Raw genomic sequence first — 13,445 nt, 5'->3', positions numbered from 1 at the left:
TATCCCAAAAAGAAAAAAAAACTTGTAAAATTCAAGAAAATTTCCATTTACCTGAATATTTTGGGAGTTCGTGTGTATTAGAGAGAAAGTTATAGTTAATTAAAATTGCTCGATAATTCAAGCTCATTCAAAAAAATATGCCTCATTTTAACTCTCGATGTTTATTAATAATGTTTTCAAAGTAGCCATCCTAAAAAAAATTCTTGTATTAACCTATCTTCGGTCATACAGTATGTAAAGCTCCCATCTTTAATGATCTGGGACCTTATGGTCCCACCAAAATGAAAATTGTCCCGAGTGTCTTGACGCTCGAGGTGAGGAAAGTTGGTTGCGTACACGTTGAAAAGACAAACCAAGGTCTAGAAGTCAGATTTTCTGTAAAGCTACACAATTATAGTTTCTTTTTTAAAAATATTGAATAAGAGAATACATTCAACTTAAATAATGGCTCTGGGGAAGTTTTAGAGGAAAGGTATCATTAACCTTACGTTATCTCATATTCCTCGTTTTCTTAATCTCAAAATAAATTCAGTGCAAAGATCATAATTTCCAAGTGACTGTTATGTGATAAATACTAAGGTTATTTCTGCCAAATAACTCAAAAGGCACACGGCTTTCTAGACCGACCGTCTCTTACGCAGGTAGTTTCTAAACTTCCATATTTAACAATGGAAGGTATAACGAATGATCGTTTTATTCCAAGACACGTCAAATGTTATATCTCAAAATATGTCTATCTGATTTAAAATAAACATGTTTATAATTTATGTACCTATTTTCTAGCAAACACTGATTTTCTAAAAGTCTAATTTTTCTAAAGAAAACATGCTGTAATAATGAACTATTTTCTGAGAACACAGCGGGTGGTTCCGGGCCCGGGAAACAGCGTGTCGAGTCTCTTCGCTCTGACAGCGGAAGAAAAGCCACATCGTTTTACTGAATGATTATTATTCACTAAGGCAAACTTAGAGCAAAATCTCTTCATTAGGTCTCACCGGATACAAGCTCACCTGAGTTAGTGAAAGTTATGCACAAGTACAGAATCTTTTTAAGGATTTATTATTTTCATGTAACTCCAACTAACTGCCCACAAAATACTGTCATCAAGCAAATATCCAACTGAGGCTCCCTTGATGCATAAAAGGGACTTTGTTAGTAAACGAGGTGTCTGGGGTCTTAATAACATCCACGCATGTTTGAAGGTCCTTGGGGCAAGTATACAACAGTTAAGAGCAACCAAAGAATTCGGTCTTGAGTCTTATTCATCTCAACCAGCTACTGAGGAGACGACGCACGCCTGGGTCAGGGTACTAATGAGCAGGCAGCATCCCTGCCTGGTTTCCACTGCCTTTCTGGAAGCTCAGCAGGGAAAAGCGACTCTGACTCTTCTTTGAAGTCTTTCTTCTTTTTGATTATGAAACAGAGATTAAAGCAGGACCTGGACTATTTCTGTTCACTCTGCTCTTACTATAAGAAAATGCTATTTATACTCAAAATGTCTACATTCGGTATATTTATTTTGGCATAAGGAAGGTCCAATGCTTTTTTACTGGCTGATGCTATTTTCAATCTTTTTCTTTTTTTTTTTTTAAGCTCAATCTGCTTATGTGGAGTATGGTCGATTCTGCATTTCCAACTCATTAACCTTCTTAGTTTTATCCAGAGGCTTTACTCAAATAGCACTGTTTCTAGCTGTATCGATCTCAGGCTGGATATATAGCAAAAAGCAGGATGAAGGTTTAGATGTCAAGTCCCATGTCCTAGGTGCCAGTTTTCGGCCTCAGAGTCACAGATGATTTTCATCAGAAACGTGCGATTTTGACGTTAAAATTCCTCAATTACAATATTTTTTATTTACTGTATCGATATGGCTTCTTTGTAATACTGTAAGCAGAGATAAGCTTCCCAACTTGGCTTGATTCTAAGAAAACTACTTCGAGGAGATACATATTTTTTTTGGGGGGGGAGCGAAATATATAAGCAAAATCTGTATAAAGAATACTAACTCCATATCAAAAAGCTGTCCACTTACAGAAAGAAAATTTTTTTGCAGGTTCTTAAATTAGCATTATTTGGAGCTCCAGATAACACAGTTAGGAAATGGGAACATCGAAAACAGCATTAACTTAATCCTCTCTTCTTTAGCTGGCTTCTGTTTACTCTCCTATATTATTTGCGAAAAGCCTGAATTGGCGATCTGGACTCTGAATTATTCTTCCCTAATGGAACGTAAAAGAAGCAACCAGAGACGGTGAGCCTCACGGCGCAAAGTTAGCATTTCTGCAGAAACGCTAGTGACGGCAAGACAATGGCAGCAGAACAGTGACAGCGAGCAGTTCTTGCGGTGCAGAGTGTTTACAACCCGCCGTGTCACGATGACAGCCTTTTTGATGGAAATGCTAATAATATTTGATATTTTAGCAAGGAATGGTGCAGGAAGATGGAGAATGCTTTTTCGTGTTCATTCAGTTAGACTTCATTTCAATGTGTCCAAAGACTATTCCTATTAAGCTGAAGTTTCGGGAGAAGCTGAAAAGTAACTCTTCAAAGAATCATGAACAACAGTGCCGTTAAGCGTCCAGCCAGCTGAATAAACTGCCAACGTGCATTTACTGGGAAGAAGAGAACTCTGAGGTAACCGATTCCTTGAGGTAAATGGCTTGCTGACGCTATGACTAAACGTGATTGTCATATTAAATCAGAATTTTATTTCACTATATAAAAGTAAACCAAAGTTCCCACAGTCTTCTGCGAGAACCCTCCCCACTAAGCTGAATGCAGTCTCCTAAAGGGTCGTAACAGCACCCACACTCATCTGACCATCTTCCCACAAACTTTCCATCCTCCAGTAAAGAGACAGATTTACACACCTTTACATCCCAAGAAACTCCCCCAAGACCTCCTAACAGCACAAAAGCCAAGCAAATCCTAGAAAAATGTCAGCAGACACATACTTACTTCTAAGGGCTCGAGAGCAAGGGATAAAATCGATCCCAACTTTCCACACTTACCCAGGAGTTTTGCGATGACATAAAGGGCTTGTCCCCAGAGGAAGAGTTTTCCATCACGGCCACAGTTGCTAGGAAATCGCTTTTGACTACCGGGGTTTCTTTTCTCAAATTCTACAAAATCAGCTGGCACGTAATAGTACTTTGGTACCACGGGATAACCTACGGAATTGAGAAGTAAACATTTAAAATACAACGAATCGGTGTCCTAACCCCAGTTTTCCTTCAGGAAACTGCAGTGACTGGAAAGTGGGCAGAGGGAGGTCACACAGAAGGGAACAGATCCGACAGGCTACAGGAAACCGGATATTGTGGCTCCTTTCAGAAACTGCTAGTGAAAAATGTAGAAAAAGCTTTTCGACTTGAAAACACGAATGTGACGGCATATGCTCTGCGTCAGCCAACAATGTGTACATAATCCCCTTCGACAATGTTTAATTTTAACACCTTTAAGTGAATCAACAAATATACTGTATGCAAATATTTAGAGCCATAGGAGCAGCTATGTTTAATAGGATTAGCCCGTGGAAGCTTTGCAAATGAGGTACTGTGTCATCTTAAATGAAGAATTATAACCCTGAGCCATCGCTTAGAGCAAAGGAATCCTCATTTTAAACATTAAGCCCATTATCTCTCATTCAATATCGCTAAAGAGAAAAAGATCCATCTTCCCCTGTGACCAACCCGTTTGAAGATATTCTTTGGTAGAAAACTAAACATGATTATTTATAGACTGCAATCTCTGTGAATGATATCAAAAGGGGAACGAAAGCATCCTAAGACTTTTTTTTTTTGCAATAACAGCCCCTGGTGAACTTAATTTTCCTAATAAAATTGCACAGATTTCCCTAAAGTTTGCTTCCTTTTTCACACGTCAATCAATAGTGACATTGGTGTCTAAAACGAACAAGTTCAATGATGCACAGAGACTAGTTCAGACATTACTCTGTGAACATGATGAAGCCTAAAGCGTGGTCCCCAGACCACCACGGCGTATCAATCCACCTCCAAACACTAGATTTGATTCAAGGGACTTCAAATATTATATTCATTACGACATTCATCATATTATTTCTCACACTGGACAATGATTCTTGGCGGGGGGGAGGCACAGAAACGTACGTAACTGGTTTTAAAAATTAATGTAAATTTGGAATTCAGTGTTTATCCATGAACATTTCACCTTAGCATTCCAAGCATCTTAAAGGGTGAGCACATACGTGAAGCATCTACTCCAAGATACTTGTAGAAAACCCTGGAGAATACCACGAACCTCACGTGGGGTGGGAATGGGGCACAGTGCTGTGGCTGCCAGTTCGCTTATCATGCCCAAAAGACCATCCACGTTTTGCCAACACATAATAATTAACTTCCAGATAAATGTTTTCAAAGCTACTCATTCATGAAAATACATTCTTATTTTGCTAATTCTTCCAAACCCCAGAGATATATGGAATCTCTCGTTTGGAATTCCTCTGAGAATCAGTTTTCCAGTCGCACAGAGAAACTGGTCGCTGTTTAACCGAGACCACTATGCCGCTCATGGCCTGAGCATTCTTATTTTGCTAATTCTTCCAAACCCCAGAGACATATGGAACCTCTCGTTTGGAATTCCTTTGAGAATCAGTTTTCCAGTCACACAGAGAAACTGGTCGCTGTTTCACGGGCACTGCTGGCATTTAACCGAGACCAATATGCCGCTCATGGCCTAAACCATTTAATCGTCTGTAACACGTCAGATCCATCCTCAGAGGATGACATCCTAGCACCAGGGCGGACTGTCAGAACAACCTGCTGCCGGCCCTAGAGGCGACCCCAGGAAGCAGAGTGCTCCGGGTGAAGGGTGACGGTGGCGCCTCTGGGCCAGGCTATAGCCTCTGTGCGGCCCGCTGCAGGGGGCAGCACGCCCCTAACGCAGCATTTCTGGGGACCTGGGTAAAATCAGTCACTTCTCGTTACTGTCACACTGCATAGGTAAAGGAGTTACACAGCAGGTAACTAACAGGTGAAGAACCTGTGCCCACCTGGCAAACCGCTGTGTGATCACGATAGCCATGACCACCTAATCCATCACCTTCCCGTCTCGCCAAATGACTTCCTTTCACGAAAACAAATTTATTATAACAAATTAATAGATTATTCTTTCTACTTCATTTAAGGCCCCATTTACTTTTTCGATTTAGTATAAATTGCGCTGTTTAAAAGGAATCATTTATACATTTTGAAGGAACATTAAAGAGATATTAGTGGGAAGAGTTTCTTGAAGAAAAAAAAACAATCCAACTATACCTTCTGTGGTCTGATGAAGTATGGGGGTCAGGAGATCCTGATATTCCTTTACTTGCTTGGGATTGCCTCTAAAAACTCCTGAAACGTAAAATATAAAACACAATAGCATCTGAGCTCAATAAGCACCACAGAAATTTTACCTTAGACAAATCTATTAGCCCAGTTATAATTATTTTGGTAATTTTCTATGTAAATGATAAAAATAAAATACAAAAAATGTAATGAAAAAGGGTAAATACGTGTGTGACATTTTTTCCAGGAAATCGATTTTAGAAGGTCATGCTGGCATTTAGAATTGAAAACTGAATTTTAATGGAGATTTCTCTAGTCTCAAGTGTCAATGTTACGGATATTCACAGTGTCACAAATGACAGTGTTCATGATTCCTATTCATAAAAATCTTTGTAAATATGAAAATATATTCGCGTCATTTTTAAAATAATTCACAGTCCTATTTAATTTTTCTGGATGGTTTCACATTCGCTCAGAAAGCAGGGGCGTGGTGTATAAAACTGCCAGCAGCAAGCATGGCCGACTGCAGCCTGCCTCGCCAGCAGAAAGGAGTCACGCCCGTGTCCGCTCTCCCTTCAGATGCTTACATCCCCCGTAGCTGAAGTTTCAGGAGAAGCTCACTTACCGTCGATCATCATGTAAAGAAAAAATATGGGGAATTCACATTCAATGCCGTCAAAGAGCTAAAACGGAAAATGAAATATTTTAAATTTCAGTAACAATTAATGAGGACAATCATATTAGTTAGAACAATTGTATTAATTAGAGCAATTATAGTTAGGATATACAGAAGACTTATTTATAGTTCTAACAAGATTAGACTAGTTTTATAAGTAGTTTCACTGTTCTTTTTTAAAAAAAATTCTCAGAACTCTTATCATTCAAGAGCTTGTTCATTTAATCCATCGCACGTTGTCATTCATTCAATTAATCCTTACTGAGTACTGAGGAACGCCTGGCACCAGCCAGGGGACAAAAAGATGGAGAACCTGCCTTCGGGGGCTCACGGCCCCCTAGGGAGGCAGCACGTCCGTGACCCGCTGCAGCTCCCACCCTCGTGAAGTGACGTGTCTACGCATGGTGCCTCTGGGTCACAGGGAATGCCACCTGAGCCTGCCCAGGGCTCAGGGAAGGGTTGATAAGGAAGGAGAGGCCCCGCTCTGCTGACGTCTCTCTAGGGACATGAGCGGAGGGAGAGGCCGAGTAACTTGCCCAAGGCGAGTGAGTGGCAGGGTGGGACCCCTGCCGAGAAGTCCCCTCCCAAACCGGTGCCTCTGACCCCTCTGCTGTGCTGTGGGTCCGGGCCGTTCCTCGATACCTTGATTTCAGCTGGTTTGTAGTAGCGTCTGTGGGGATCTTCCAGCGCCGTTCTATACCCATCTCTCAAGAAACGCTTAAATCCATACTTTCCCTTTAATTTTCTAACCACTTTATCCAGTGTCTGGTTAAACAAAGCTTCGTCATCCAGGGCGAATGCAGGATAACTGATGCAGGGGAGCAGGGCGGCATCTGTGTTCTGGGGGGCGACACGGAAAAAGGGGGCCATGTGAGTGCCCACGGGCTGGGGCCAACGCAGCCCCATGAGTCACCAAGGGGGCCTGCGGGGAGCCTGCTGTGCTCCGAGGACAGGCAGGTGCTACCGGTCCTACCAGTGTGGCTCAGCGAGCCTCGCGGAGGAGATAGAACGGGGCTCATTAACGAGATGTGTTTTCAAGTTCAACACTGAACTCAAACTTTAAGATATTAACGAAGACGGGGTATAAAAATTTGACACCAGTAGTTATTACAACTTGGTTTATAACAGTGAAAAACACAAAACAATCTAAATGTCCGACAATCAGGTAAGTGCGAGTACGTACATTGCAGATATGGACTTACTGACATGGAAACGTGCCGGTTCATAGAAGGAACGCCTGGCACCAGCCAGGGGACAAAAAGATGGAGAACCTGCCTTCGGGGGCTCACAGCCCCCTAGGGAGGCAGCATGTCCGTGACCCGCTGCAGCTCCCACCCTCGTGAAGTGACGTGTCTACGCATGGTGCCTCTGGGTCACAGGGAATGCCACCTGAGCCTGCCCAGGGCTCAGGGAAGGGTTGATAAGGAAGGAGAGGCCCCGCTCTGCTGACGTCTCTCTAGGGACATGAGCGGAGGGAGAGGCCGAGTAACTTGCCCAAGGCGAGTGAGTGGCAGGGTGGGACCCCTGCCGAGAAGTCCCCTCCCAAACCGGTGCCTCTGACCCCTCTGCTGTGCTGTGGGTCCGGGCCGTTCCTCGATACCTTGATTTCAGCTGGTTTGTAGTAGCGTCTGTGGGGATCTTCCAGCGCCGTTCTATACCCATCTCTCAAGAAACGCTTAAATCCATACTTTCCCTTTAATTTTCTAACCACTTTATCCAGTGTCTGGTTAAACAAAGCTTCGTCATCCAGGGCGAATGCAGGATAACTGATGCAGGGGAGCAGGGCGGCATCTGTGTTCTGGGGGGCGACACGGAAAAAGGGGGCCATGTGAGTGCCCACGGGCTGGGGCCAACGCAGCCCCATGAGTCACCAAGGGGGCCTGCGGGGAGCCTGCTGTGCTCCGAGGACAGGCAGGTGCTACCGGTCCTACCAGTGTGGCTCAGCGAGCCTCGCGGAGGAGATAGAACGGGGCTCATTAACGAGATGTGTTTTCAAGTTCAACACTGAACTCAAACTTTAAGATATTAACGAAGACGGGGTATAAAAATTTGACACCAGTAGTTATTACAACTTGGTTTATAACAGTGAAAAACACAAAACAATCTAAATGTCCGACAATCAGGTAAGTGCGAGTACGTACATTGCAGATATGGACTTACTGACATGGAAACGTGCCGGTTCATAGAACTAGGTCATGAAGCTTGGTGAACAATGTTCTTCCAGTTTCGTAAAGTAGAGACATTACGTATGCACATAAAACACGTGGGAGCGCAAATGTCATCGCCCTAAGATTATAACTGAGTGGTCAAATAATGAGCGGATATTATATTATTATCTGCACGTTTGTGGGTTTTGTTTTCCTTTTACCAAAATTTCGAACTGCTTCTATACGATGGTCGTTATTAAAGAATTATTCCATTGTGGGTGTTTTCTAAAAGCGGAGCCGCAAATGACCCACAGGAAAATCGACAACTGGGTACTACGGGCACATCAAAGTCCATCGGCAATAACGACCACGTGTGACAGCGCATGTTAACTTGGGGTAAAAATGTCTCACGTGAGATCTGGACTCTCGAGGGAGCAGAGAGCACAGCGTCTGCCTGTTGCGGTTGTGAGCGTCGAGATCCACGAAGATGACTGACCAGGAACAGCCCTGGGCAAGAAGGAGAAAAGCGTTTCCGAAACTGAGGGAAAAGAGCTTGCAGAAGGTTGGGCATTTTGACTGTGAGAAATTCCACAAAAACAGTAACATTGGTTGCATTTTAGTGGCATTACAGAAGATTTTAATTTTCTTTTTTATACTTGCAGTATTTCTCAGATTTCTTACAATAAACATTAATTTTATAATCATAAAAAAATGTTATTTTTTACATTTTCCCCATTTCACCTTAGTTTTCTTATAAGTCAAAATGTATTGATTACAAAAAACTAATCAATTAAATATATTTATTTTAATAAAAACACAAATACTAATTTAGCTAACATTTTTGGCAATGAATAATGCAAAAACATTTAAATTCATAAAATCTCACTGTACAGTCCTAAAAAGAACACTGATTATATGATCAAACTAAACAAATTTAGATACAATCTAGAATTATGGAAATAAAAACTACTTGATTAAAATATGAAGACAGGAGAATCTCAAATAATAATAATGCGAATAACACTAGCTAATATTCCCTATGCCTGACATGGATCAGCTCACTTAATCCCCGTATGTAGATATTATTATCCTCATTTTATTGAAAAATGGATGCTAAATCTTGCTTTAACAAGGCAAGGGTTCAAAATCGAGTCTCCGACACAGAAGCTCACACGTTAATCACCAAGTTATACGACTTCACACGCTAAAAAATACCTTCGAATGAGAACCAGAAGCTTGGGGAGAAAAAGGTGTAACAAAACTGTTAACTGATTGCTACCCAAGTTGAACCTAGTTTAAAAAAAAAAAAAAATGTTTACTATGTAGCCATTAGTGCTTTCCACATTCCAGAGCAGAGCGCAGTCGTAAGTAAACATGACTGTTCTTTTCCTGGGAAGCTAAATATCTTGAGAATCAAGGAGAACGAAATTGGAAGGCGAAGACTGCTTCCGTGAAAGAGAAGACTCAGAAAAACTCCTGGGGGTAAGAAGAAGGCAACTATCGTAAAAATCATGCTGGCTCAATATTACCTTCTAAATCGCATCCCAACTCTCTCCAGCACGGAAGACGCATTCGCCCCGAACTCAAAACACCCTGAATCGATCTCCTAGACGGAAACGCGAAATCCAGACCAGGCCCTCTGAGGAATCCATACCTCAGATTCGGTAGGTGAGTATTTTTCCTGTGAATCCATGTTCACACATGGATACCAGCTCATGAAACAGAATTTCTCACTCATAGCACCATTTCTTAAATCTCTTTTAACTGACGAATAAATCAAGAAACAAGGAATGAATGAGCCTGTCTCTCACCAACCAGATTAATGCTCAACTATCCTTTCTGTTATTTGTCATTGCCTGCTCCTCTCTGCTCACAAAACGGCTTTGAACAACGCTTCACGCTGCAGCTGCCACTGTCGGAGTGACGTGTTCTCTGCTCGAGGACAAGAAACAATAGGAGCTGCCCTCTGTCCTCCGGGCGCTGGCCCAGGCGCGCACGAACACAGAAAGGCCGTGCGTGACGACACGTGGCTACGCACCCGGTGAGCAGCTAAGGTGAAAGGACAATGCTAATAATAAACCTGTGAAGGTGACAGGAGGGAAATAAAATAGGGAACTTGGGGTGCTTCGTGGAAAAAGTGAGGGCCAGAGTTAGGGTCTGAATCTGGGCAGAAAGAAGAACAAATAACGCTATGAGAACAAAACAGCAGAGAAATGAGAGGGTGTGAGACGTTGGGAGCCTGTGAATACGCAAAATCATAGGACTTATCATTTCTCTTTAGGCTGATAATTAATAAAGCTAATTGCATGCCGCATTAGTCTGCCTCAAGTCGGATTTTTAAAGATACAATCTAAGTGGGCTAATTTATAAATAATGAAGTAAAATGGCAAATATGGCAATTCTTGCCATTATTTGATTAAAACAGACAGCCAACTTCTACTTTCTGGCCACAAATAAATGGCTTATTTATCTAAATTCATCAAAGTATTTGTTCAGGCCTCTTCCTCTGCCAGCCTCTAAGAAATAATGTGTCACCATATTTCAAGACCGAGACCAAAGCTAGGTGACTTTATCGTTTGTCATCCTCTTACAAAAGCAGACCGTGCTTTAGGCAGATGGTCTGCATCTACAGGAGGATTAAATCCGCCTAAGCCCACAGGCAGTGCAGCGCTTCCTACTCAGAAGCAGATTTTTAAAAACCATCATCAAGGAAAACGTTCGTATGGACTTAATTATCACCTACTTTAAATCATCATGCACGTTAATTGCAGGCCTGCAAATTTCAAAGGCAGCCAGACACGCCTGCTCTGCTCCGAACACCTCGTCGCAGGAGCGCGCGCTGCGGTTGTCCCCTTTCAGATTCTGGACCCGGTTCGGGTCAGTATCGTGACTTCTCCAATTACAGACAGGAATTTGAAAGGGTGTTTAATAAGTATATATCATCCAGGACATCTGAGTGACTCTGAATATTTCATTTCATCATCCATTTCCTGAATCATGACAACTCTGCCTTAATATCCTGACTCCGTCTAAAGGGCATATTTTAAGACCGACAGCTCACACTTCACTCCCAAACTGAGTTCCATGACTGTGTTCGAGTAAATACACTGCATTACATGACACCCCCTTGACTGGTTTTACAGCTGGAAATGTGTCTCTTTCGATCACCTTTACTCATAAGGCTCATAATGCTCCTCTCCGCCCGCCACCTCCAGCAACTACCAATCGACTCTCTGCATCTGTGTTCTTAGTGCTGTGTTGTGTTCTGTTGTGTTGTTTACATTCCACACATCGGTGAGAGCAGAAGGTATTTGTCTTTCTCAGTCCGACTTATTTCATTTAGCATAATGCACTCAGTATCCATGCTGTTGAAAATGTCAAGATTTCATTCTTTTTTATGGATGAATAATATTGTATATGTGTATGTGTATATACATGTAGATGTGTGTGTGTATATATATATTACATATGTGTATATGTACGTTTACATATAAACATATATATATATCACATTTTCTTTATTCATTTATCCATCAATGGCCACTGAGATTTAGACATACGATTAAAGCCAATTGAGGGTTAAGGTAGGATTGAAACTTCTACTTCTTTGGCTGGACACGTTACACAAATTCCCCTCTCCGAGAGATATATGTTGATATACATTAAATTGAAACCAACATGAGAACCGACATGGAACATACACGATATATAATGCCAGAAATATTTAAAAGTGTGAAAACTCATCAACAGACTTGAGGGGAAAGTTACTGAACGAAGATAATGAGAATTCTTTATCAAGAGACTTGTTTTAATTAAGCAACGTTTTTTAGTCAGAAAACTAAAATTTAACTGGAAAATCATATTCAAAGAGAAGCTTGTTCAACCATGAGCTGCTACATAAATTTCAGACATTCTCTGATCATAAGGAATGATTTGGTTAATGAATGCCTAAATTAATTAAACACGTAATTCAAAATTAAAAAATCAAAGTTTGTTGTGGCTACTGCTGTTTTTTTTTTTTACCTGGTTGCCGAAAAGATTGAATCCATTAATTGCTTCTAGAGCTGCTTTTGCTAAGCCAACAGAGCTAAAAGAGAGAAAAAAATACTGTGTTACTCTGATATATCTGGCTATGAAATAAAAACCACCAATGAATATTCACAAGCAAGTTGCTTTATTAACACTCGTAACAACTTCTGAAGAAGAAAAACGTCTAAGAGACTTCAATCTGACATTTTAATTTTTCTTTTTTATAGTTAGTGATCTTCGGGGACAAATATTTCTAAGTCCACCTTGATCTAGACAAATGGTCATACCACTGTTGAGTGCAATTTTAATTCTAGTATCATTTATATTCACTAACTCAGGGAAAAAAGGATGAACTTTAGAGGCAGGTGTACGATGGCGACATGCACAGCAATAACCAGGCGTCCCAAGTTCAGATCAGTGTAAGAGAGGTTTCTGATGTCAACTCTGGGCCTTAATTTTCTTAAGGCCTGCATGTCATACATTACCACGAGTGTGGCCTGATATGCCCATTCAAATACTCTTCTCTCGGAAACTAATAAAATAGGCATTATTTTATGCTCACAGAACAACTGATTGCCATACCTCTCATTTTTTGCTATTTTCTTCTCTTTATAATAAAATGTGTCCTCTTTGGGACTCTCAAATGCCACCTACAATAGTACTGAAAAATGAGAACACCCAACTTTCATTAAAAATATGACGCTGTCATCTTATAAATATCAACCTTTAAGTATTTTAGATCTAATATCCAGTTTATTTTACTTACTGCAATTTATATTTTACTAAAAGCAACTGCATACGCCATTAATATCACTTAAAATTAGTGATCTGTCGTCATGTCAGCATCTGTCTTAGGCACTGACTAACAAAGTGGGGTCCCCAGAGTAGTGGCATCACCCCAGAACTCGCTAGCAACGCCCGTTCCCACTCCTCTCTGGGAGCGGGGCCCAACAATCAGCGTTAAGACGCCCTCCAGGCGTTCAAGTGCACTTTCAATTGGAGAACAGCTGTTCCAAGCTATTCGTGTCTCCATGATCTACATTTTCTGCGGCCGTTTACATGAAATGTTCTTGAGTAAGGGCTATTTTTATTACCAGATAGTAAATAGACAGGAAACTTTTGAAAAACACATGGATGGGAACATGGAGCAGACATAAGCTCTCCCTTCCTCTCACTGGATGTCACATAAACAAAGATAACGAGGCTCGGAGGGTGGAAAGCCGGGCTGGCGGGGGACCTCAGGGTTCTAGGGACCACAGAGTGCTGAGTGTCCTTTCTGCCTCA

The 13,445-nt window shown here is 41.5% G+C and overlaps 1 protein-coding gene across 1 annotated transcript in view; it reads right to left on the bottom strand.

Moving 5' to 3' along the window:
• Positions 1-13,445, bottom strand: part of PHKB (phosphorylase kinase regulatory subunit beta) — a 115,895-nt gene that overhangs the window by 54,055 nt on the left and 48,395 nt on the right. Inside the window, 6 exon segments of the mRNA XM_015586935.2 lie at positions 3,012-3,170; positions 5,298-5,375; positions 5,935-5,992; positions 7,586-7,783; positions 8,544-8,639; positions 12,156-12,219. Of these exon segments, the coding sequence (XP_015442421.1) occupies positions 3,012-3,170; positions 5,298-5,375; positions 5,935-5,992; positions 7,586-7,783; positions 8,544-8,639; positions 12,156-12,219 (653 nt within the window).

This window comes from Pteropus alecto, unplaced genomic scaffold (assembly GCF_000325575.1).
Source record: "Pteropus alecto unplaced genomic scaffold, ASM32557v1 scaffold123, whole genome shotgun sequence".
Lineage (NCBI taxonomy): Eukaryota > Metazoa > Chordata > Mammalia > Chiroptera > Pteropodidae > Pteropus > Pteropus alecto.
This window is presented reverse-complemented; position numbering and strand designations above follow the sequence as displayed.